The sequence below is a fragment of the Aquila chrysaetos genome, chromosome 22 (genome assembly GCF_900496995.4).
Source record: "Aquila chrysaetos chrysaetos chromosome 22, bAquChr1.4, whole genome shotgun sequence".
Lineage (NCBI taxonomy): Eukaryota > Metazoa > Chordata > Aves > Accipitriformes > Accipitridae > Aquila > Aquila chrysaetos.
In genome coordinates this window covers 12,484,910-12,512,708 of record NC_044025.1, presented here as the reverse complement: position 1 = coordinate 12,512,708, position 27,799 = coordinate 12,484,910, and the positions used below count along the sequence as shown (strand labels likewise).

General features: G+C 39.9%; 1 protein-coding gene across 6 annotated transcripts in view; it reads right to left on the bottom strand.

Annotated features, from left to right (window-relative positions):
• The window catches only part of RNF145 (ring finger protein 145), a 51,363-nt gene that overhangs the window by 3,148 nt on the left and 20,416 nt on the right, over window positions 1-27,799 (bottom strand). For 5 of the 6 annotated variants that reach the window (XM_029997672.2, XM_029997668.2, XM_029997669.1 and 2 more), the window contains exons 3-9: window positions 22,767-22,875; window positions 16,930-17,021; window positions 11,794-12,029; window positions 8,234-8,409; window positions 4,308-4,448; window positions 2,756-2,938; window positions 687-834 (exon numbers count right to left, since the gene is read on the bottom strand). In XM_029997672.2, coding sequence (XP_029853532.1) covers window positions 687-834; window positions 2,756-2,938; window positions 4,308-4,448; window positions 8,234-8,409; window positions 11,794-12,029; window positions 16,930-17,021; window positions 22,767-22,875 — 1,085 coding nt within the window. The remainder of the gene's footprint in view (window positions 1-686; window positions 835-2,755; window positions 2,939-4,307; window positions 4,449-8,233; window positions 8,410-11,793; window positions 12,030-16,929; window positions 17,022-22,766; window positions 22,876-27,799) is intronic. The other variant, XM_041119268.1, reaches the window with a different exon arrangement.

The window sequence follows — 27,799 nt, the reverse complement described above, 5'->3', positions numbered from 1 at the left end:
AACACAGAGCAAGACCAAGAGCTCAGCATTCGATTCTGAACTGGCACTTAAGTCATTCAGCATTGTCCATCAAGCTCTGTACGCACAATGCTCCCAAATCAGACAGAGGGCAGGCAAGCCCCAAAGTAGTAAAATTGCTGCTGAACTTCAAGACAAATAGCAGTCACTCTTTCTTGCAAAGCATTTAAGCTTGTTCCCAAGTACTTCTCTGAGTCCAGAACATAGCTGAGTTGATTAAACAGAAGTGCTGAGCATCACGAGAGGCAATTTTAGAAATGTAATAATTAAAAAAAGCAAGTTATAACAAATACTTATAGTAGAAAACATTTCCTGTATTTACACTACAGTGTTTTGAACATCAAATTGCTTTCAAAGAGCCATAGCTAAATAACAAAACTTAAATAAGTACTCTGGGGGAAAAAAACCTTTTTACTATGATAGTTATGGCCTCAAAAGCCTTCTGGCTTTACAATTTGCAATAGACTTCCATACACTTCTGTTCTCAGCCCACCCCTAGGAGCTTCTTAGACTCAGATACAGGATAAAGAAAGAGATTTTATATCATATCTTGTACTTCTGCCCTTCTATCATCCCTGTTCTTTTATCATCATATATTTTCCCCCCTAGAGTAACAGGATCACAGCTAATGCAGGACTTCACAGTTACTACAGGGCTAACATTCTTACCTGAAGAGAGGTTAGAATACTGCTGGAGATAATGATCAACAGCCAGAAATCCATGTGGAAAAACTGACAAATCATGTAGGCCATGTACGCAGGGAACACGAGTAAGAACAAACAGAGGCTGACTGCTCGGAAGTGCTTCCACAGACTCCTGCAACCAACACAATAGGTTTTTATTTTTTAAGTCAGATTTGAGTGTCAGAATAAAAATAGGCTGACTGCTGGATGTAGGCATGTTAGATGTTTGCTCAAGGCTTTAACTTGTTGAAAGGAGCTTCTATTTTACTTGGACACAGTCTCATTCCCAGCATGCACGTCTACAACACATACACTATGAAGAGTTCCCTCTCATCTGACTTCTGCTGTTTTCAATACAAAGACAAGATTATGGACAAAAATTCACCTACAGCAACTGTCATAACGGGTCAAGCCAGTGGTTAGACAAATTCAGTACCTGAGATACTGAATGTTTTAGATGAAAGCTCATTAAAATAAAGAAAATTATTAAATAAGCATGTAACTGTTTGTACACTTTTCTATATAGACACAGTTCTCCCAGATTATATACTTATTACAACTCTTCTATGTCTCTTTGCTAATACGCATGGGGCAAAGGTACTTCCTTTCATCACCAGATTTAACCCTTCTGCCTTTAGAAGTATATTCTCCCATTCAGGGATCGTAAAGGAAGAAACGTAGCAGGACTTGAACATCCATCTCTGCCAGTCCTTACTCTGCTCCTATCATTTACTTCTTCCTAATCTCCTCCTCAACCTAAACACACCATCAATCTTTTTACACCCACCCATTTGTGAAGGCTTTCAGAGTATCTCTAGTAATTTACTATACTACCTCTACATGTTCCTCAGTTTGTATTTTAACCTTATTTAGCTCTGGAAATGAGGTACAGAAAAAGTGAAAGTATTGGGAGGACAGGACAGCAGCAGAAACCAGCTAATTTAATACAGTCTGAAGAAACATCAGAATGCTACTAGGAGGTCTGCAACTCTGTGTCTGTGGGTGAGAAAGAAAGGGAGAGCTGAAATGGAATTTATCCTGATCCTAGTTGATTTAGAACTGCCTAGGAGATTTGGCAGAAGAGAGTTAAAACTCGCTATCACCACAGACTGCTTGTTTAAACTGGGCAGATGCTCATATCCTGGCTCTACTCCCTTTTCCTCTGTTAGTATATTTGAAGTTAACATTGCTGCAGGCAGAACACGCTGGCTACAAGTAGCCTCTAAGCTAAACAAACTCTCTACACATAAATAAACCTTCTCTTTTATTTTTTCACTTACAGGTTACAGAAAGGGAAAAGACACAAGCAATTAACAAAGATACAAACAGATTAATACAAGAACACCAGACACCAATACAGCTCTTCAAAACAAAAATTAAACTTAATGACGATCCCACATGATCAGAACATCTGGTACGCTAATGCAAGCCTTCCACCTCTTATTTTCTGCCAGTAAACCCTACCATTTTGGGATCACAGCCTCACAAAAAAGTAGGTTTTAGAATATCTAACACAAGGTCACTCATAGAAACTTCCCATCTTCAATGGCTGAGATCACTACATTAGAGGGAAACCTACCCCACTGCAGAGGAGGTTAAGCAAAACCATTCTGCAAATCCACACAATGGAGTGTGGGTGGGGAGAGCACAGGCATTGGAGTCCTGGATTTGGTTAACTGAGACCACAGTGCACTGACACTCTTCCTAGTGAGAAAAAACACTGAACAGTGTAATACTCAGAGTGGGCTGCCAGCAGCTGCAGAACAGCACGGTCTTGCACAGGCTGGATGGACACAGTCCTGAGCAGGAGCAGGTGACCAAAGTCACCCGTTTGCCAGCATACAGCATGATGAAGAGTATTACTGTGTGCCCTTGAGGGAGTAGGATAGAGAGGGAAAAACTAGAGAATTTAGACTAGAAAAAAAAATCTGCATACAAAAAAAGACAGGGTAACTTTACAAGATACTAAAATCCAAATAAGGCCATCAATTACTAGTTTATCACCTCCTAAAACAGCACTGAGTAACTTTCAGTTTAGGAAACCAGTCTCTTACTTGTCCCTTGAGGCTCCCAATGCCAAGACAATGGGATCAGCAATTTCCAGCATGGACTGAAGTATGGATGCCACCACAATGAAAAGAATAATACTGAGCAGGAATGCCCGATGCACAACTTGGAGCTCAATCAAACCTGTCTGCACAGCCAGGATCAGGAGTGTGACTCCTTCAGTCATTCCCCTGCAGATCAACACAGTCAAAAGAACAATCAGTCACATCTTTCTGTGTGTCAATGCTGGTTCAAAAATACATCTAGAAACACCAGGAAATAAACTGTCTGTTTCTGCCACAACCCTTCAAACATCAGTGGTTTTAGCTTTTACTGATGTCCCTGCTAATGCTTTAACCCGAGGGGAATGTTTTCAGAAATGCTGTTGGGGGTTGGGAACTAGCTAGATTTGAGAACCCTGCTCCTGACTAGCAGCACGTGGGCTACATCCAGCCCAGCAGACACCACCCAATGACGGAGTGCCCCCCAGCACAAACCATTTTAAGGACCCAGGTTGTATCTTAAGAGGAGGAACCCACCAGCTTCAGTGTTGCCTACACAAGCCCGAAGCAGCCCTGCTATGTCTACACCTGGGCACCAGTCAGCCTCATTCCTAGATCACCATGAAGACCCTCTCCACCTCTTATATTTCCCCATCACCACCCTCCTGTCTGTCCTTTGGCCCTAGGGAAACATCCTTGACTCAACACCCCACCCAGTGCCCAGTTTAGGCAAATCAGCAATTTAGGCATTTTTCAGTTTATTCTCTCTTTACCTACACCAAATACACCTGTCCACTTCTTTTTGGCTTGGAACCTCAAACTGAATTTAATACCTCCAAGGAGCACAATTTGGCACCAGCATTTGACGCAGCTGAAGTACAGATCACCCAGCACTACATGCTTCCCTAAAAGATACTTTTATGTAGACTACTCCTGGGCAACTCCAATTTATACCATTTTTGCTTCCACATCTTGGAATCCAAAATGTAAAACATTCTTTTGCATATGGTCTGAACTTTCTATAAAGTTAAGGGCTGGAATAACTGAGGAAGGTAGTGTCATACCTAGGATCCCAGTTTCATATTAGACAAGCTGGGACAAGCGTTAAGAGAACGCAGTTTCTATACTTTGGCTATTTCCCATAGTAATTTACAGGCAATCCATACAATGCTATGTTTTAAGCCTCATAGATTAGTAATGTTTCACACATGACTACAGGGTAAATGAGGAAATGGAAATATGAAGTGTTTATATTATCCAGGCATGTGAAAATTTTCCAGTGACTCATGAAAATGAAAGCACTAGGACAATCAAACTGTGCAATTATAAATCCCAGCTAACAGCCCTGAATTTGTTACAGAAATGAACCATCGCCCAACAAGTCTGTGACAAGCTGTATTTTCACCTCAAATCCTTCCAATGCATAGACTAGCATACAAAAAGCCTTTCAAGGATACCCAAGAGTTCCCAAGTTAAAAAATTGCAACGCAACCTGTATATTTCTATATAAACCCTTTTTTGCCTGCTTCTTTTTAGATCTGAGGCACGAGGCACTTACCTGTTCATAGCAGGATCATTCATGAATGCTCGGTAACCCTGCAAGTAAAACTTGCAGAGAGTCAGAACTCCCAAAGCAACAAAAGAGACTGTGAAGACCAAGCCCAGCAGTGAGTATGGAGTGCTACAGCATTCGGCAATACTGGGAGGAGAGGGGAAAAGAAACAAAAAGAAAAGGTCCATCAATTAAAAGCAATGTGATGAGCTCTCCCCTTGTCCTGTTAACTGTGCAAGCTGGTTTTGAAGCTGGATTGGTTTAATGAAAATATTAAAAGCTCTACACCACCATGAAACCTCCTATCGAAAGATGAGACTTATTCTGTTCCTTCTTTCTGAGACAACTTCATCTTAGCTCCCCAGCCAATGCTGCTGTCGGGCTGGAGCTAGGGCTGTACTATGGTCCCCCTCCAGCGCTGTGCCACACGGTGGCACTGTCCTGCTTGCGTGGGGTTTTCATAACCAAGTCAATTCGACAGCCACAATGCACCCAGGTTGCTTGCTGAAATTTCAGCCAGATACCAGAAAGAGAGTTAAAGCAGATAGATTCACTAAGGCACTTTCCACTCAGATCCACAATAGTGCAAAAATCAAACTGATAAATACTATTGGGAGACTGGGGGCTTTTTGGTAGCATTCACATCAGGTTCAGGTAGAAAACATTTGTCTTTCAAATGACTGAGCCACAAGCAGCAAAATAAGACAGCAAAGAATATTCTCCCTCAGCAAGCTTCTTCCTCTCTTTTGCTACAGCAGTGAAGTCCCAAAGATTGAGACCCCAGAATATATTTGATGATGCTGAGAACAGCTGCATTACTTCAGCTCCCTCACCTTAGGGCTACTCTTCTGCTGATCCTGGCATTGCAATATTTGGAGCAGCCTAAGCCTCAGAACATACTTCGGCTTCTGAAACACAACACTGACAGAACAAGGGGAGTGCAGTGCAGTGTACCCACATGCCCCAACACTAGGCAAAGAACCAGCTGTCAGCCAGGGATTACACATCTGGAAATCCTCACATACATAATCCAAAGTAATACACTGACACCCCCACTCATTTAAAAAAAAGAGAAAAAAAAAAAAAAAATCTTTGCTTGTTCACCAGGATAGTAGTCTGGTGAGAGAAATTATGGTGGTCAAAAACATGTCATGCTAATTAACCGACTGAAGAGTGAACTAGTCCAGTGCTCTGACGAAAGAGTTTTGAGGAAGCATATGCTTCACGAATAAACAAAGCTCATCCAAGAGACATTTACTTTGTCTCTCTTAATAATTACTTTAATCAGAAATCTCCTTTGAAAGCAATTCACAGCAGAAAATGTTGATGTGTTTACATATACTATTTGCAGTGCTTCTGGTAAGCCTTCAAATTCTGCCTATCAAATCAAGCAGGGCTGAAAAAGTTCCTGCCGGTCAAGGTAGTGAGAAACGCAGTATTTAAAGCAGCTATTTCTGTAGGATATTTTAGGAACTCTAAGTTTTGCTTCAAAATAAACTATCAGAAATCAAGAATCCTGGCCTTTCTGCCTGATGCTCAGTTCTTTTTATGTCAGAGTAATTTTAGTACCCTTCTTAAACTTCCTTCCAGATTATCTACTATGCAAGGGTCCCAGAGGAGCTTAAAAGCTCAAATAGAAGCCTGGGGAGCTCTCAGTGTTATATTTATGTGTCAAGCACAAGTTTATAAATTGTCCCAAAGAGCTGAACTCTTCAAGGCTTCTCAAAAACCACAGCAGTTAAATACTTAGCAAAAAGAGTTTTGAGAGGAGCAGCAAGGACAATGAAAGCTACAGAACAGTTTTTAAACAGCAAACATGCAAGCAAGAGCTTTCCAGACTGAGAAGAACAGACCTATGCTACTCTGGATTTTAAAGAAAAGAACTGTTTGGTCTTTCACACCCCCCTCCCCCAATACATGAATTGAGGGCATTGAATGAAACTACATGGATTCAGACAATCAAAATGGAGTTTTCATCATACAGACCAAGTTACGCTGTTAAACTCCTTGCCTCGGGATCTTTCAAATGACACAAGCATACATGGGTTCAAGGGCAAAAAGAACAAATTGATGGAAGAGAAGTCTTTTGAGGGTTACAGCCTGACAGCCGAAGTTAGATGTGGGCCTGGATGAGTACTAGGAAGCGCCCTGTTTGTCATACTACAGGTGGGCATCTTTCCAGGCACCCATTTACAGCCACTGCTGTAAAGTGGATCCTAGGGTAGATCAGTATTTGGTCTGACCTAGTACAGCCACTCAGATGTTATTATAAAAATCAGATACAGCTATTCTGCACACCCCAATTACTCTCACCTGAATTCCAGCCACACTATTTTAAGCAATCATTACACTTAAAGGGCACAGATGCAGAATTCACTCACTTTCATGGAAGAACACATCTTCCGTTTTGTTAAACAGCCAACACTACAGTATTAACTGGCCTGACAAGGTATTTCAGCTCCCTCTTAAGGGGTAAGAGGCTGTCAGTGGTACTACCTGAGTTTGTGTTCTTTAAGATGAATAAGCGTTTATTATTTTTCTACTGTGACAGGGCTGAGAACACTGAGAACATCTGCATAGTTTTTCTGTATTTTTCCAATTGCAGGAAGAACTTCAGACATCAGTTGGTATTCATTCACTCAGATCAAGCCAATGCAAGTCTGCAAAGCAAGTTCCCTGTTCTGCCATGAATAGGGGAAGTCTAACAATTTGGTGTAGGAATAAACTCAACTTATTTACAAGGAAAAGGATAGCTTCCTCCACCTCTGCTAACTGCTAAATGCAGTACTCCATTGTAACAAAACTAAAATCACAGCAGAGATGAACAGGAGGAAAATCTTCAGACACCAATGGTTTAGTTAACAACCAGGTAACACAGTGCTTTTACATAATACAGTGTGACACCGTAAGCAATTTTAACACTACATGCAATAAAATCCCTGGCATTTCTCCTAATGATAATGAATTTTGACAGCTCACACTATAGCACTATATATACACACAGAGAGAGCCAAGAAAAAGCTAAGCAATTGGAAAGTCTGATTGGAAAACTGTACTGATAAGTAAGTTACTCAAACAAGTTGCTACCGAAACAGGAGAACTGATGATGTATGGTCTCTACAGAGTATGTCATGTTACCTGTGTGTTTAGACAACTATTACCTCTTTTCTCCCCATCCCAGTACTGCACTATCTAATTTGCCTAACCTACCTTCTGCAACACATCCGGTTCCTCTCTGCTCTACACTCCAGCTCCCTTGTGTGCTGTAATTTCTAGGTAAACAGCCAGCAAAGGCACACAGGGTCCAGTCAGAAGAATCCCTCAAATACTACCTTTCTCTCAATAACAGCACTAACACAGGCCTCTCTCCTTTACCCTACAATCAGTTTTTACAAAGCTTTTGGGAACTTGTTATCTATAGGACCTTTATACCTTTGCCAAATTAACCACTGGGCTCAAAAGTTACTGAGGGAGCTGGCTACTTCAGCTGCTTGGATGAACTCAGGAAGGTGTCCCACACCCGAATAAAGCAGCAAGACATAAAGGGCTCAGAAAGCAACACAAAGAGTAACATATCAGTTGGACTGAACTTCAGCTGAAATATCTCAGACTTAAAACCAATCTGTATACTGAGAACAACTTCTGGACCAAAGCTCTAATTATAGCTATTCCCTCATCAAAGAAATATTTTGCTTTCTTTGCGAAACTCCCACGTTCTACTAATTCTATCTGTTCTGAATGGAACCCATGCCTCTCTGAAGGACAAGCTTAACAGGGTTTACATACATGGTCGTTGCGATAAGGACAAATATTTGTTAGGTATCCAAATGCAATAAAGCCAATCTACATATCTAGTCTTTAAAAGAGTACACGCATTCACTTCAGAAGACAGCCAAAACAGAAAACCAACTATTTGCAGACCAGTTAATTACCTTGTCAAGAAGAGGAAGAGGAGCCTCTCTCTTGAGGCAGGCTGGTCCCGTGTACTGAAATAGGAATAGATCTGAAGAGCAAATAAGACAAGCCAAAACACCATGAAAAGAACTGGGACGACCAGCTGGTTCCACAGAGACATTCCCAAAGCCAGGAGACCATACACCTCCACCACCTGGGCAAGACAGAAAAATGCAGTTTGTTATTGCTTCACAGCACCTGTGATTTGATAACAAAAAGGACAGTCAACAATATAGTCACAAGGAAGCTAAGGATAATTCACATGGCATTAGCTATCCCAAAGGAAAAGAGAAGGTACATCAAATTACAGTTTGACAAATTACCGCTGTCTGTCTTGAAGTAGGGACAAGTACCTGACTGTGCAGCAATCAGACGAGCTGAATGCCCCTTCCTATGAATAACTGGCTTGGAGCTGCTGACTGCAGCCCACTCGCAGCCAGAGGGGTGAGGATGCATGCCTCCAGTTCATGCACAACCCTCTCATACCTTTTTGCCCAGCTTAAGTCACAGCAATGTCGTCTTCTGTGTAGCTATTGCCAAGTCACTGCACACACTACATACTGAAATATGAGCCACATCACTTCAGCACAGTACATCTGCTTTGCTGGACCATTTTTAAAGGAAAAACTTAAATACCTCAGACATTTTATGTTTAAGTATCTCAAAAAGAACATGTACCAGACTTCTGACTGTTCCTAATCCACCAAGTGTTTTGAAATTTGTGCTTAAGAGCTGTTTCAGAAGACTGAAGCTCAAATTACCTCTTTTGTATTGCAAAGACTAAGTTACAACGCAGTCACTTCCAAGAAGCTGGAACTTCATATAGCTGGACTTAATACAAAAGGTCAAAAGGAAACCACTCATACTATTTCCTCATCACCTGCTTCCCACAATAACACACAATCCATAACGGCTAGCAAATTTTAGCAAATGCTAAAAAAGCTGCCTACTTAGTCTTTCGTGACAAGCATGAGGGTATTACATTCGTGGGATGTATGTACTGTGGCCAATCGACAAGCAACACACTGCTGGCAGGGATTCGGTGCCAAGCTCCTGCTTTTAGCTTTGCATGCAGACTTGTGAAGGAAGTGCATCTGCCCTCAGGAGACTCCCTTGGCCTCTCCCTTGGCCTGGGACCAATGCAAGCAATCCTGTGCAGCTCCTGGCAGAGTGCTCCACCACACTGGGAAAGGGTCATACTACGCTCATAATGTAGATTCATAACTGTGAGGTATTTTTGGCATCAGCTGCAAGTAGGCAGCCAAGGTTCTGGACCTGCTTTTAAATTATACCATTAGCCAGAGTCTGAAATACACACACACACACACAAACCTGCCTTGGTCCACCTGTTACAGCTGTCTCAGGAAACACTCCTGGTGTTTAACATCCCAATATTCACTAAGTTTTGCCACTGATATCAAAACAGCAACCAAATCCAGCCTAAAATAGTAGTAAACTCACAAACACCAGGATGAAAGCATCATTGAAAACTAACTAGTGCACAAAGTTATAATGATGGAAATACAAGTAGGAAAATATTCAAGACAAAACAGCAATACCCTCCTCTGGAATAAGCATACTAAGCTTGATTTTTAGTGGAGTTGCAACCAGATACAAGAACACACTATGAGCCAATGTTTTTTTGTATTCTGTTTCAGGAACACAGGCAAAGAGCAGCAAGCTCTTTAAAAACAAAAAAAATCCAGTTTTCCCATTGTCAATACAATGCAAAAACCACTCACACACAACTTTTCATTCCAACCCACTCTCGACTACATCCATTTATAAAAGCAGCATACAACACTCTTCTTATAAATCCAGTGCCACATTACAAAGTTTCTGCCATTTTCTCTGTATTCCCAAGGAAAAAACTTCATGCTCTCTGCATAAAAACTCAGGACAAAGACTATGATCAAGTCCAAAGGTCACATACAAGGAATACTTCTTCCTCTCAATTACAACACTGTAGTAGAGCCTGGCATGCAAAGATCTAAAATACTAGTGGGCGGCAGAGACAAGCAATCCTAGAGATGAGGAGACATGTGTAACAGCTGTATTTAGAACACAATTCTGACAAAAAAAAAAAAAAATCCTGCAAGAAACAACTATTTCCCCCCTCATCCCAGAATGCATTTGCAATTAAAACATCCATAAGATTAAGTCTTTTAAACATAAGTGTCTAACAAAAAATAGATACATGACTCTCAACTCCGAATCCTATCTGAATTTGACTTCCGGAAGCTAAACTCTGCGTCCGTTCACGCACATGGAAAATGGAAGTGCTGGTTCCAACCTGTTATAAGTCTTCGAGCTGCACAAAGACATATAACTGCTTTACCCCAAACATTACCACTCTAAGTAAATAGTAACCATGATTTTCCTATTCCCACTGCAAAACAAGGATATTGAAGCTTTGCCAGTTAGCTCCCGAATTAGTTTTTAATCAGCAAATCTACAAGTTAGTTATGGACGAGATCAGACCATGCTAGGTGCTGTACAAGCACAGAAGGATAATCCTGCTCCAAAGACCAATTGCATACAAAATAAATAACCAGACAGTAATGATCAACATAACAGGCTGAGACCTTGGGACACCAGACACCTACTGCTGCCAAGTTTTTGTTTGTGTATGACAGATATGACAGCAAAGAGCTTTAAAGAGGGCTTTGAGAGAGCTTAACAAGTTAGTTTTCAGACTGTTTCTGGCCTGAAGAGCAGAAGGCAGAAAACCAGTGGCTTGGTTTGAAGAAAGTCCAGCAAGTGGTGAGAGCTGAAACAGTGGATCAGTCAAAAGTCAAGCATGCATCAATCTTTTTATATTGAAATATACAGAAGGATGCATATACACATTTTTTAATATAAAAAACTGTGAGGTGTGATGTTTCTGAACCACTAACAAAGCGTCTTTTCAACTAAATATATATCAGATATCAAAGTGTTAACAAAATGGATACACAGCAGAAATAGAGAAGACTGATCTGACAAGTCTTTTGTTACAGGTCTCAGCAATGCTGCTGTTCTAAAGAAAATACTACAGACCTTTCAATTCACTGTCCCAAGTTACAATTATTACAGTCAAAATCAACTTTAGTGTTACTACCAATTTAACACTACTATAATTACAAATGCTTTTCATACAGAAGGCATTTCTTGAACAGCTACTACAATTAATGCACAGGGACTACCTTGCTCACTTAATGAGGCTGTAAATAAATTCCATTCTGCCACAATCTTGTATTTTAGGCTGGATTTGGGAAGGACTAAGCAAAGTCCAAGCAAAGTGGACACGCTCAGCTGGCCAGCAGCATACTTCAGGCTAATGTCATAACTCATAGGTTATGCTCACCCATACAAATTATAAGCTACCATAAATCAAAGAAAGATGATGCTATGGATAGGAACACATTTGGTTTGCTAAGAAAGCATGAGTTAACACACACACAGTTGCACAGAAAACAGCCAAAGTATTTTTTTATTTCTTTCCCGCAAAAAAAGGATCATGCCAAAGAAAATAAAATTGTTACATTCGCTGTCTTACCTGGACAAGCTCTCTGTATGCAGATTTCGCCAAGTTATAGGGCACCAGAAGATTTGATGCCAGAAAGTAGAGAACTTCCAAACCAGTGAAAATCATGGCAAATTTGTTGATGACGACAATGGTTTCCAAAGGGACCAGGCAAAGTCGTGCCAGCAGAGGGAGCATGTGAGCAGAGAAAAGCCAGATCTGTTTTGTTTTCATGACGCAGGAGCAGAGCGTACATACCACCAGCTGACCTGAAAACGCGACACAGTATTTTATAATCAAGCTGATTATCCCCTTCAGGAAAAAACGTATTTTAATACATTATCTTTCCATAACACAGTTATCAACATCCAGCATATTATGACAGTTCTAACTAGGACATACCTGTTATGAAACCAGGCTCCTCTGCATCTTTTGCTGGGTCACAAAAGTTACCGTTTTCAAACTACGCACGCTTTCGCTTTACAGGTTAGTGAGATGTAAACCCAAAACACATGCAGAATCATACTGAGATTAATATGAAGTCCCAGGAATAAATCATGCAGAGGATAACCCAACACGTCATCCCTCTTTTTCCTTAACAACCCCAGCTCAACTTAAATTCTATCAGTATCTGTATACACAGCAGTAGCTCTTCTGAAACCCAACTATACTATTCTTTCATCCCGACCTATGCAAAAAAAAAGTAATCAGAGGTCCCAAATGGCTTTTAGAGCAACAATATTTATACTGTCAAGAGGAATTACTCGCCAAGAACAGCAACAGGAGAACAGCCAGGTCAGCAGCTGAAACTTCAGTAATTTCGTAATGCCCTGAGGCAGTTGCTCAAAATTATCACTGAAGCTTGCAAGTGACAAGATAATTAACAACTAAATTCTCTTTAACGGTTGGCAGGGACACAAGCACATCTCTCCCACACACCCAGAGATTTGGAGAGTGGTATTTCTAGAGCAGACCACTCCAGTATAACTGCTCCCATTAGAGTCATTGGAAGCTGTACCCTTTATCTCAGAGGAAACGGAATAGGGTCAAATGCACATTGCCTGGATAAGAACAATTCTCACTCACCATTTTGCAGTAAGGAAAAGGTTTATTGTGCATTATTTAAAAGCAGAACCTTGTTCACCATCTATGCTGGCTTACATCTGTAAGCCACAATACGTGGTACTAAACCCAAGTGCTTATGCTCCATTTTGGAGCTACCTCCACTAATGTTTGCATTTCACAACTCTTCCCCAAACCAGGAGTTAGCCTTAGCAAAACAGAGTAACAAAATCAAGGCTGCTAACATCTCTAGGTCAGCGCTAACTCCATGTGTTCACATAAGCTTACTGACCTTGTAAGCCCTTCTGGATGGGTTGGGGAGGGAAGCTGCGAGAGAAGAAATAGCAGTGCCAGGGTTTTGCTTTCATTCTGCCTGGCTTCCCTACCTAGGAAAGGACTTCTGCTTTCAAAATAACTGCAGCTGAGCTTAAAGCAATCTCTAATCTCTACTACTTAAGCATACAAAGTTCTTCCTCCTTCACACTGTCCTCTTTCAAGTTTAAGTCCTACTGTCAATTTGCTAGATGTGTTTTTGAATTAGCAGATGTCCTTTCAGAACAAGCACCCTTGCTCTCAGCAAGACACTATCAGCATACTGGATCTTATAAGCCTCAGAGAAAGTTACTCATCTTTTTAGAAGATCAACAGACTCCAGCTCTGAAGCATTCTCCCTCCGCTTTGTTGTTCTCTGCCCACAGACACACTGCTACAACCCTATTTAAGATACCACCAGCACACTGCTGTGCTGTAATATTCAGGAGCCCAGCGCAGTCGGCTTGCGAGAATTTCTGCGATTCATGGTAACTAAGGCAACCCAGCTTCACACACAAAGGGATACAAATATCAGCATCCAATATGTTCTTCAGGATTTAATAACAGTGTCATCATCTGAAATAAAATATTGCGACAACAACATGTTAAACAATCCAGCGCTCTTTGGGATGACTCTGGAGCTCTCCAATCACAAAACAGGACCTCTGAGTTCAGTCTTATCTCATGCAACAGCAAAACCTGCTTTCCTCCAACAGTGATGTGCTGAGTATGCTGGTCATCCCTGCTAAACTCTCAGACCCTCCCACCTTTTTAATTTAAACACTGATCAAAAGTTATGTGCCATGGGAAGGAGAGCTGTACCCCATCAAAGGAAATACACAGAGCACTTTCTCTGGAGGGCCCAATCTCCTTCCTGAAGTCTGCATCTTGTCAATTCTCAACCTCTTCAGGAAGGGCCTGAAAATGTCTCCAATGGAGCTTTTAGTGACTGGTACTTCCCATTTTAAACTGGGATAGCAGCAGCTTAGCTCAGGACAGACAATTTCTCTCTGCAGTAAATCACAGTTTATCTCCATGTAGGGCTCTGCACTGTCAGTCATTACACATAACATAGCAGGATCAGTCAGAAGAAATTAGTTTGTACCTCATATCAAATCATAACAAGATTTTAACGCTCTAGCTCTCTGTTAAGACTAGCAAATCCAGCTGAATGTTTGCACTCTATAAACTTAAATGCTGTGGCCTGAAAACTGCCAGACACAGCTAAGGAACCCAACAGCTGGAATCCTCCTGCAGGACACCAGGCTCCTCTGCTAGGGAATGAGGCAATAAGTAAGAAATCTATTGCTTTAAGTTCCTGCCCATTCTTTTCCCTTCCCAAAACCTCCACAAATACATTAAACGTCGCCAACAAGTAGCCAAAGCATCCCAGCTCCTAAGCTAGTGGAAAATGTGCAACAAGAATACCTGTGCAGTACAGCCACTGTTCCAAGCCACTTTGAGTGGGGAACTGTCTTTATTTCATTCCCAATTTTAAAAAGCTGATGTTAAATTGACTGGCTATGTCATTAACTGTTATTCAAAAAACAGAATATCTTAAAAGTTCACATAAAATCCCATGATTGCATTAGAAAAAGCAAGTCTTCATGGCAGCATCACTTCCAAAACCACACAGCTTTGTGAGCATGTCAGCTGTGAACGTTACAAAGTAGCACACTCATCCAAGGGGCAGTCTTCGAAGCCATTTATTTCCTCCATCCAGCATTTAGGAACTTATTAGTAGCCCTAGTCAACAGTCATCAGACTGCATTAGATGAAGGGCAAGAAATGACTATGAGAGCCCATTCAAAAAGCACTAATGAATAAAAGCATTAACAAAGCTTAAATTTGTGAACCAGCTAGCATACTGTACATCATCCCCTTAATTCTGACCTGAACTTTTAGGAACCAGAGCTGTATCAGTAGCACCATTATTCCTCCATACACCTGCCTCTGTGCCTTTGTCAACAGTGCTGCAGCACAACACTCTGGCAGAACATGTAAGAAAAATGTGGAGCAAAGCACCTGTATATTCATTTTGCTGTGAAGACGACACAGTTCAGTGCAATATACTCCTGAGACATGGCAGTTTGCGCTGGATAAATATCTTTGTATGTAAGATTTGAGAACGTATTTCATATTTATACAAAACACTGTCAAGCCTCATAGCCCACTTTCACAGGTCTTCCCCAAAGATAACCACTTGCCATCGAGATTAAAATTACACTGTCAAGTTGGCTTTAAAAGAACAGGGGAAATTAATAATGGTGATATTAAGTATGTTAACATACACATATTTGGTAGTACAGTCAAGCACCTACTTCTGCAAAACAACTACAATAAGGGGACACTTCAGTCTGACACCCAGTACAACCCAAAACTGTATTGGATAAAAACAGTATTATCTTCTTCTCACTTATTTTTAATCCATATTAAAACCTGGATGAAGCATAATGGGTTTGACTCTCGGTTTAGTTTGTCTAAATGTTACTGAATGACACAATGCCTACTGATCTCTTCCTGCCCAGGCCTGCCTGGTGCTTTGGGAAGCTCTCTGAAGGATTCTGCTTTATCATGGGACCCTGCATTGCACCTGACAGATTCAAAAGACTAATTACAAACATTTTCTCATAGAAACATGCTAAAGGCTTTAGTTGTACTTTGGTGTCATTTGACAAGACAGCAAAATATAATATATCTAGAAATTCAGAAGAGAGAAGAAATGATATCTAAAGAAGATTTCCTTTCCTTGAAAAATACCTATGTTTTTTCTATTAAAAAATATTAAAAGCAAAGACAAATGCCACACTTGAAAGTTAGAATGCAGGCAAACAGGAGATGTATATATTCTGGTAGATCTAACATAGTGTAAAGAAATAAACCCATTTATATCTGCCAGTAGCAGCTGCAAGTAAACAGAAAGTAGCTGAGTTTTGCCAACAGTACATGGCTGACTAAATCTGTCAATAATCTGATGAAAACCATAGATCTTAGTGAAAGGAATTAAGAAAGATTTTTCTTCCAAGCTTGTCTCAGGCTTAATTTTAAAATACACATGGTGTGTGTGTATTCCAATATCGTCTCAGTACAACATATGGTATGGCGTAGCAACTTTAACACTGAATTTATTCTCTTCCAAAGTTCAAAGGGTAAAGAAACAGTCTAGAAAGTCCAATTCTTCAGGACTTATTTGGGATTTTTAGGTAGAGGAGTCATCTCTGCCATTAATCAAACAAAATTTAAATGTAGTTTTGACTTCTTACTCCTTAACTCTTTAATTAGAAATAACCCTGGGACTCTGTTTAAAAAAAAAAAAAAATTAAAAAAAAGCCTGTAGTCCCATGCACACACCCACAAATCTATTTCACCAGTTTTTTGTAAGAGAATGATAGCGTTCATCTATAAAGCAAACAAAGAATAAATAATTGTACAAGACTTTCATCAACAAAAGCTCTACAATTACACATTACTATTCTACTTTCCACCTAAAGATTATTATAGGACAATCCAGTCCTTCTGAATCAGATTGCGAGTCTGAGACGAACATAGGCACAGAGCATGACAAACAGACCTAAAAAATACCTCAAAACTGCAAGTACGGGAGTATTGGTAAATCAGTGGCATAGAAAAAGCCAGGCAGGATACACCTAGCCTCCCATGCTTCTTGCATATTAATGAGAATCACAGCTACTAAAAGCGGTGAGATTTGAAACCAAGAGGTAAAACGTGCATAGGTTTAAATGAAGAGAATTAGGCAGAGATCTCTCCTGCATCACAAATATTTAAAGCACTTACCTACTAAAGCAGTCATGAAACGATTCATAGAGAGAGGTTCCAAGTACATTGGCCCTTCATATCCTGATTCCAATTCGCTCCTCACATAATCCCTAAAAAAATAATAGTTTGTGGGTTTATTTTTTAAGATCCATCTGATCAGACAAGAAGCAATTTATTCATTCCACACATATGTAACTTCAGTGTATGTCACAGTCAATTAACTAAATTACAAAAAGCAATATTAACACTACTGTTACAGCAGCCTCACTGATGTAAGGATTTAACTGAGGCATGACTTAAGCAAGAGAAGTATTATCTGTAATTAGACTCACTGGCATAGCTGTAAAAATCCTTTGGGACATGCAAGCTGTTCTTCAGATTGTGGCCTGAAACTGCTTATTGACAAAGCCTCTTAAGCACCATTCCATTTTTAAGTATCCTTATTAAGTGTTCTTCTTCCTACTAATAATTTCTTTTCTCACCAGCTCCATGTGAAAAAAAAATTTGAGCGCTTGACAGAGAGGTCTTCCACTTTAATGCTTACAGAATTTCGCACCTAACACTTTCTTTGCATTGCATTAAAAAACAGGTATGAAGGAAAAGTGACAGTCACGCACTAGAGTCAGGAACAGAGCTGCTTCATAATCCTTTTATCCAACATGATTTAAAAGTTTAGCTCTATCCTGGAAAACTTGGGGGACCAACCGGATACCCTCAAACTGATAAGACTGCTATTGACAGACACAGCAAGATAGTCTGAAAATCCAACAGGATATTTGTAATTTCTCTCAGAAAAGGTTGGCTAGGAGGATGGGCTCAGGCAACCAAAGAAAAACATAAGAACTTGAGGAGACTAAGCATTTTTCTGCTGTTGGTGATCATCCACCAGCTCCATCTTCAAGCAGGCTAACATATGTAACAGCAATGTAACTCAAATATGAAATTCACACTAAGAGGAAGCATTTTGCACTTTCAGAAGGCGATCCTGGAACTGCACAGTAGTAATTCTCCAGTGGCTCCTTAATCCCCTGCCATGAGACAGCAGGCAATACTCATGACCCTTTGCATCCGGATCTCCAGCCCCTTTTTCTGCCTTGCCCTGCGATCCTTCCTTCTCCACTCCCAGGATGGCTGCTGCTCCACCCTTGTTATGACACTACCAACTCTGCCACTAGCAGCACAACTAAGCCTGTGGTCACACCTGACTGATAGTGTCCAGTCATTCATGTCTAGCTGCATCACATCCCAGGAATGCCAGACACACTTGATCTGACCCCACGGGGAGCAAGTGGAGTCTGTTTGCTCAAGAGGCATGGCACATCGTTTATTACGTATTTATTTATATCAGTGAGGCAAGCCACACTTGCTGGGAACAGATGCAGTCAAAGCAAGGCAAACAGTACCGGAAAACCACAACCAATACAAGAATTGCTCTTTTTATTTCAGTGCCGGATAATATGCAACCCAGTGCTACTGGAAGCATTCACTTCCCAGAAATGTGGAAATACACCCTTCTTCTAGTACTGGCTTGCTACCCCAAGCTAAGGTATTCACATTTTCATTTGCAAAAAATCTCTGGAATTCAAGGCATAAATCTCAAAGTACTAAAACAAACACTTCAAAGCCTGTTCTTCATAGCTGACAACCCTGCCTACTCACTGCAGCTTTTCAAGTGTCATAGTATATGTGAGGTATGTTGAAATGGGTTCTTTAGACTGTAACCTACAATTAAAAACACAAGAGGATTGAAAAGGCTTACTTAAGATGACTGATTCTGGATAGAACTTTCCCCCTTGTTATCAAGGTATAGCTAAGCACAAGGGTTTCTTTCTACCTTCCAACATCCACACAGATGTAATCTTTGGGACAAAGTTGGGTATTTTTTTTTTTTATTTATTTCACATGAACCTGCAGAAAGCACTTACTGAAAGCATCAGCAACACAAACAGGATAATCCATCAGAGTTACAAAGGGAGAAAAAAATAACGCCATTTGCAACATGCTGAAGATGGCTTTTTGTATTAGCAATATCATGCTCCATCCTCAAATTTAGGGTGAAAACACTAGCTATTTCTAAATTGCTAGAAGGAAAGCAGCGAAGACATCAAGTTTCTTCTATATCTTTTAGGAAACAGGTTACAAAATCATTCAGGATACCAACTGTAGCAAGATGACCTTACACAACTTAGCTAAGACATACCAACAACACTGCACTTAAAAGTTGCCTCTTAACACCAGGAACATGCCTGGAGATGACCCAAATTCCTTCAAGCTACATTTCTTGCTGTTGTCTATCTGCTTCAGTCATCTGCACAGAGGTCTGTACTTGGCTTAATTCTTTAAGTAACTCTCATTAATTGAGTTTCAGGCCTACCAGCTTGGAGAAGCAATGTTTTAAGATCTCCTAAATTTTTTAAACAGTATTTGTAGATGATGTCTGAATAAGGAAAGTCAAAGCAATGATTCTCTTATTACCAGTACAAACACAAGGATCTTTTGGCACAGACACCAATCAGAAGATGCCTCGAACAGCTGCAGTGCCATACAAGATGCTGACAAGAGCAAGTGCCTGCACTCAATTTTGATCAATTAAAGCTGTATTAAGCTGCAGCTTTTACATTTGAGAATTGTTCACTTTACTGCAGCAATGTAAGAAAACAAGAATGCTAAAATCAGTATTTAGTAGTTAATGAAATGACTGAAACTACGTTATTACTTTAGAAAATTAGAATATAAGAATAAAGCTTAGATCAGATTGCCTGCTGTTCATTCTGTAGACACATTCCCAGCCTCATTTAATCAAACTGCTGGATTGTTAACATATATTCATGGACAGACATGCCTAACGTTGCTCTAAAAAGATACAGTGCTTCACACATGACCATTTTTTGTTACTGAAAGTGCAGAAAGGTCCTCTGTTATTAGAAATATGCTTTGTAATTGACATAAGGCACAATGGTTATCTGACCTAATTGACTCATATTGCTGACATTTACTGTGGCTGATTAATCTCCACCATCAACATCAAACACACACTCTCATAGGTTTTAAATGTCTACAGACAACCTTAAAATTAAGTGTATTTAAAGATTATCCATCAGAAACAATTCAGTTTCTTACTCCACCCCCTCCCCAATCTTCTCATTTTAAGCTCTGCGAGGCTCAACACTTGGAATACAATCGTAACAAAACTGCAAAACATTAAATAAGATAATGATGTAGATTCATTTTTTTAGCATTAACAGTGTGTTTAATTGCATCATTTCTTTTCTGCATAACTGCATAATTTGTTTTCCCAAGTTTTATTGCTGGAAACGGGGAAAAGAAATGCGATCCTTTTAAGCAAGACATTCGTGCAGCTACATATAAAATAAAACCAGCATCAATTTTCCTTGTCAGGAGCGGCAAGATTTTGTTTTTTAAAGCTGACTTCTCCTTTTTCCATAAACAGATGGTGTATTATCTCCACCCAAACTGCCAGGTTAACATGCCATATACAAACGTACCATTTTCTTGGACTCTCCAAGTGTTCACAAACATTAGCTAACATTAGCTAATCAATCTTCACACATTAAGGTAATTCTCAGTCTTACAGATAAGGAAACAAACACTTAAGAAGTGAGATGACTTGTCAAGGTCACATAGACCTGGAAGTCTGAAGTCAGAGCTTAACTATAAAATTCAGATCTTCTTATTCCCAGACTTGCAGCTGAACCACAAGCTATTTCTGGGGTGGAAAAAAAGCACTGAAAGCTGAAGTCTCTTAACAGCTCACAATTTCCAGGACACTGCAGAGTCACAAGTGCCAGCTGATTCTGGTCTTGTTCTATAATTTGCATTAACCAAACTGCCCTCAATATGAGACCTCTTCATCTGTCTTAAATAGCATCCCAACTGGTAGTGCATGCAAGCAATTTACTGGAAGTTTTCAGCTCTAAGCAGAATTATTAACAAAAACACTCAGGAACAGTTTGCACATGTGACTACTGTGTCTTGTTACGATCAGTCTGCTAAATAGAAACATCAGTTGGAATTGGATGGCTTTGGCAATAAAAGGAATAGCTCCACTAACATTATATTTGTGTTACACTTTACTATTTTCAATATGAAAACTAATGGGATTCAAAGATCCTTTTGAAAAGCTAATGCAAGTGTCACTTGCCACATTATACAAAGGCTGCTGCTGAGAACCCCTTGCACAGTGCTTCCTTCCAAACCAAGTCAGTCTTATGTCTAGGGAATGGGTAAGCTCACTCAAAAGTGTTAGCAACTACATTTGCTTTGCAAAATAGCTAGGGAATACTGCTGGACTATTTGAATCCAAGACATCTTTTAATTAAATATATTTTTTGGTGCCAGTTGATGCAAGATTTAATTAAAGCCTTTATTAACTCACTCCAGAAGCATCAAATAGAGAAAGCTTAGTACGCGTACGCCGAACAGTCCAAGCAAGTTATCTAACGTTTCAATGAAGCCTGTAAAGTCTCAAACCTCACAAAGCAATAGAAGTCACAATTCACATTACATAGATACACAAACAAAAAAGGTATTAAAATCAAACACAGTGCTATCCCTTAACGTATCAACCAATATCCATACCATCTCCCTTTCTTTTAAAAAGTTTGAAGATCCAGAATGGCATAAAGATCTCTAGCTGTAAATGTTCTGGACCAAAGCCTCGCCTCTGATGGGTATTTGTTACTAGCTTTATTTTTATTTCAACACAAGTTCTTAAATAATGTTTAGGTTGCTTTTTCTAATAAGTAAGCCTTCAACCCTGTAAGAAACACCCACAAACTGTACCTATAAAAACTCAGGACTCCCCTGAGCGTGATAAAAAACCCCTCTTTCCTTCCTACCCAGGCAATAAGAGGCCACAATTCCTCTCTTGCACCCTCATCCATTCAGGAAATCATTAACTGCAACTCTGACAGCCACAACAGTGATGTGTCAAGTCACCACAAAACCTTTGTTAACACTCCACTGAACTGCAACATATCAAGTAAGAAATATTCCAGCAAATGCTTTAGAACAACAATTTTGATGCAGAAATAACAAACCTATCACTTCACTTAAATCAATCAAAAGCACATTTTTAAATGTTTTCCATCAGCAGGCATCAAAATAAATCAGGCTCAAGTCCATATTTTCAAAACTTTCCATGTAAAGCCATTAATGTGATGGCGCTTTCTTTGGTTCCAATTAAACTTCTTGTCAGTATGACAGTTTACATTGGCTTTCAACAGATCTAGCGGGAGCCAAAGAAAGATGATTGACTCTGTCTTGTCTGACTCAAGTTCTTCAGCCTCTCGCTCTGCGTTTTAGATCCAAAACGCCTTTTTGTTTTCATTGTAAAATGTATTACATAAACAAAGATGAATTTAAGAATAAATTCCACTATTACTTTACTTTTACTATCTTCCACATCTCTATTTTCTCTCTCATCATAGGTGCCAGGAAACGAAAAGTAACGTCCTGTCTGCTTTGTAGAATGCTCCAGTGTTGAAAAAGCATGTTAGCCAAGCGATTGAGTAACTCAGACTACTACATCAGAGGCCACGTTTAGTCTTGTGGTAAGTGCTTTCTCTCCTCAGATTAATGGACATTACATTCTACAGAAATGTAGCTTGAAATTCCTTTTAAGTCAGTGAAAATATACCAGAACTACCTGACTATATATTTAATTCTATAAACTTTTTCAAGACAAAGAACAGCAAGATATACTTAGGTGTCTGGCATAGAAAAAAGGCCTCCAGAAAACCAGGCCTATGCCAGTTATACAAGATATTAACAAAATATCAGTCATTTTTCTAATTCCCAAACCAAGCTAACAAAATTAATCCATTTATTCTTACCTGGAAATTTGGTGCCCAGCATAAAGCAGCAGTGCAGTCAAAAAGTACAGGTAAAGCTGAACCAGATGTTGCCTTGGTAAAGTTAGGAGCACAACACTTAAGATGTAACCTGTAACAAAAAGCAGAGGCTGAAGTTTCAAAAAACCACTATCTAATTCCAAATTTCTTAATATGAATTAACACTCAGATCTCTTTTAAACCACCTTTGTTTTCATTTGGTTTTAAAATTCATGTACCTACATTTTGCCCTCATCAAAACACAAAGCACACAAAAAACCTGCCACTTTCTCTTTTTCCCCATGAACAGAAATAGGTCTACCAGCTTCTGTAAGATTACATCTAGAAGTCAAGTAGTGGACTTGATCCACAGTATTTTAACAAAACTTAATTAACATAACCTATGTAACCAAGGGAAAATAGGCCTAGGTCTCCCTCTTCTTCCAAGTGAAAGCAAGTTTCAGTGTTGCAGGGAAAAAAGCCTATCCATCCAACAGATTCAGTCAATTGATGTAAAAAAATCTTTTTCTTCAACCAAAGGACACACAGAACACCTTTCCACGCTGATTAGCATTACACATTTTAGTTCTTCCACTATATCTTCATGGTTTAAAAACACCTTGCAGGCCCATAATTTGAGATGGGGACACACAGAGGCTATTCTCCATACTAGCAATATTAAAGCACATTCAAGCTATCAGTGTTGCATAAATCAAGGACAAGACTTGGCACAGCCTGGGATTTCTAGACATTTACACCAGCAGTTCCTTCACTTCTTGTTAGCATTTAGCAAGACCATGGAAAAAGACCCAATGCAGATACAGCTGTACTCTTCAAGAACATAGCCTAGCTGCTCAGCAGCCTCTCCAACCAGCAGAACACTGATCCTTTTTTTCATACCTGCTATCATTAGGATACTTAAATAAAGCAGTACTTTAAAGTCCCCTTCACAACTGGGTGGTACATGCCCATCCTCTTCTCCTTCCCCGACAGACTCTGCAAGTCAAAAACCCAGCACATGGTGCCCTTACTAATCTTTATTTCCAAGCTCTCCATCACGATGCAGTGCACTCGTGCTCTTTCTGAAGGTCAGCTTAAGTGCCTGGCACTGAAACCCATTTAGGAAAAAAAATCAGCAACAGCTAACAACTTCCCTGCAGCTAAGAACAAAACACTATAGAAGAACTTATCCTGACACTTACAGCTATACGAGTCACATTACATTTAAAGTTTCATCCATCTATTCAGCAACACTGGGCACAGCCTTTTTAACTGAGTTAATTTATACTTTGAGCTTTTTAAAAATACTTCAGAAAATAATGTAACTCTAGATTAAGCATTCATAAGTAGTGGTACAACCAGCTACTATAAAACAGCTTGAGAACACAGTATGTTCCAATGTTTGAAAAAGATACAATTTCTGACTCAGTATTTATGTAGAAGTATTTCAAAGCTTAATATCTGCCACCTTCAATAAGCCATCTCTGTAAAATTCTACCAATAGTTAGGTCTTCAAGAGGGTAACTCACAACATGCTCCTAGAAAAGGCATCAGACCCGCAGTATGCCAAGCAAAGATTAATTCAGATACGATAGATTATAGGAGTGACAATAGACAGACAAAGCCTATTTACTTACCTTTTTAAAAATACAAACACAGAAATTATGTATTTAACATTAAAGATATTTTTTCAAGTACTTTCATAAAGTAGATCTGACAAGTTGCGCATTTGTCTGAGGATGTGCCTTTTCAAAAGCTGAAATAATTGATAGTTTATTTGATTAAAATGAAGTATCATACAAGTCACCATCACTAGTTTCTGTATAGCATCCATTTGATCATTTACAGTATACATTTGACCGTTTACAAAAATGATCAGAGGGATGGAACACCTCTCCTATGAGGAAAGGCTGAAAGAGCTGGGGTTCTTTAGCCTGGAGAAGAGGAGAAGAGAAGGCTCCAGGGAGACCTTATTGCAGCCTTTCAGTACTTAAAGTGGGCTTATAAGAAAGATAGGATCAGACTTTTTAATAGGGCCGGTAGCAACAGGACAAGGGATAATGGTTTTAAACTAAAACCGTGTAGATTCAGGCTAGATCTAAGGAAGAAATTTTTTATGATGCAGGTGGTGAGGCACTGGAACAGGTTGCCCAGAGAGGTTCTAGATGCCCCATCCCAGGAAACATTCAAGGTGAGGCTGGACCTGGCTCTGAGCAACCTGATCTAGTTGAAGATGTCCCCGCTCACTGCAGGGGGGGTTGGACTAGATGACCTTTAAAGGTCCCTTCCAACCCAAAGCATTCTATGATTTTTATTTTGAGCTTCTTAAAGGGGCCTGGAACACAGCACTACAACAGTTTCCTTCTAGCAACTGTTTTATACAGATTAACATACTTCTAGTTAATACAACACAGCAGATGTTCTACATCATCAGTTTTCTTAGCAAACACCTGTATTTTATGGAATTCATCTTCTCTGTTCAACACCTTCCTTCTACCAAATACACAAATGACAAGAGCAGGAACTCCACTGCAGAACCTCCATGAAGACATTTAACTAGTCTGCACCACGCCACAGCATTATGAGCAAGCTCCAGCAGCTCTCACACCATCTGCAGACATTCTTAACACCTTGTCACTGCTGTATTCACCACCTTCCCTTGATTGCTTAGTTAGGGACAATTCTCTCTGCAGAACAACCCACGTGGCTCAACCATGTATCATTCTAGCACTTGAGTCGAATCTCTCTAAACCCTTCCTTCTCACTGTAGCCCATGACTCACCTTCAGCTGGAGAACTAAATGGAGTTTATTATGCAGGCTTTTATTCCTCTATTATTCTATAAATAGTCTAAGAATACCTGTTTACTGTATCTGCATTTAAGCTCTGCCATCTTCTTTACCTTATTCTATCACATGAAAGTCTGCTCCTTGGCCACATGATGTACTTGAGTGGTGCTAGGATAATTTCTGTAAAAGGAAGACATTTTAGAGGGCAGTAACTGCACTCCAACACAGCCATGTTACACAGGAATATTTTAGATGTGATTGAAGTTAATTCTTCTCTCCATGATCACAACTTCAACTAAAATATAGCAAGATACATAGGAGTGAAAAAAAGGTCCAAATACAAATCAAAAGATGAGAAGATTTACTATCACATCTGTGCCTTTTAAACAAAGGGCTTCCAAACAGCACAGATGCTTCTAACACCGCACAGTGACAAGACAGCCAAGGTTACTGCAGAAGCTTGAGCAATGAACTCCACCATTCACGAGTTTGAGCTGGAATTTAAATGTTCACTTTGAAGCTGCCGTTTGCTCCAATTGTTAGATTTTGAAGAGGGGGAGAGTGAGAGACATTTAAAGTAGTTCCCTTTCACTCTTATTTACAATTCCCTCTTGTGACTTCATAAGAGAGAGATTTCAACACACTTCATACTGCAATATTTGCATTTTTGCTGCAGAGGCCCTATTCCCAAAGTGGTACCAACCTCATTTTTATCGACAATGCCTCTGCCAAAAAAAATAAAACCCAAATAATTCATTACCAAACCATCTCGTTGCAAAAGAAAAGGAAGACAAGCTCAAATTCAGACATACTAGCAGCAATATTCTATTCCCTTTGCTCTTGCCCGGACAAATGATGTAATTAGTATATGGCATAAACAAGATTCTACTTCAAAACAAAGGACCAGGAAATGAAATTTCCTCACAGCAGCTTTCTCATCTAAAGCATTACATTCTGGTTTCATTTGCACCTCCTCTGTCAGAAGAAAACACGATGTTGAGAACATATATCCCTGTGGAGAGATTCTCCACAAAAAAGGATTTACAGTTTGAGAAACGGTCATCTCACTAAGTAACCTTTAGGCATGGGTTAACAGTAACTAACACCCTCTTCCATCCAAAGCTTTCTGAGCTCTACGCAATGAACGCTTCCCTCCCTTGATTTAGGCCATGCATGCTATTGTCACTCCTGGTATATTGTTCCTTTTAACTCACCAAGTACATTTCTGTTAAGCAGCAGGGTCAGTGAAGCCCAATTCCTGAGCTGGTAAAGAAACTGTTCTAACACACGTTTAAAAAAAAGACAAAGACAAGAGAGAATAAACTCTTTCCTTGAATACAGTAGTAGTGCCCTAGTGCTAGGCCACCAAGAAACAGAATTGCACCCTTAGTCTTCCAGCTGTAAGGAGCACTATAGAAGACCCATTCTGCCAACCTTACAAATACACAGACCCACCACTCAGTACCTATTCAGAAGCACAAGAAGCAGAGAGCTTCTACTGCCTCCCATGCAAGACAGTACAGATTTAGGCCCCACTGGAGAAAATAAAATGTGAAAACAATAACAAGCAGAAAAGCTAAGTTAAACATTGCTAGACAAGAACACATGTATTAACTAGCTCATGACCTCATCTACAACTTGTTGATTCAGCCAGCTGAAAACCTCTCACTGTGCAATGCTCATTGTTACAGTAAGCAGCAGCTCACAGACTGCCTTTCAGCAATCTCTCTCTATGTGTGTACCACCAAGGTGTTTCCCAGCTTCTCTCACCCCGTATTACCTCTTTGCCAACTCAGGTGTCTCAGTTTTATTGACATGCTGCGTACAACGGAGGCTTCTGGAGCATGATCAAAGTTGCAACCCGTCCTCTTTATGAAACATTTTAGTGCTCATTTGCATGATTACAGATCCCTTGTGTCCACTTCACATTATTACTCAAAGTTCCCTGAAGGTTTAGTCTAAAAATGAGCACTTTGCACATGAAAGAGTTCATAACATTTCTTAATAAAACCACACCATTTCTTGCAGTGCCAGGAAGTAATAGAACAATTGATTGGATTCTACCAGGAAATTAATTCAGGGGGGCCCTAACTTCCCACTCACCCACATCCTATCAGAGTAAATGGTCCACCTCACAATGACTAGCAAAGCAAGTCATGAGCCACAGAATACTGTCAAAAGTCCAGTCTCTCCTGACTCAGTGCAGGATCAGTGCACTACTGAGTTAGTAATTTCATTTCAGCCTAAC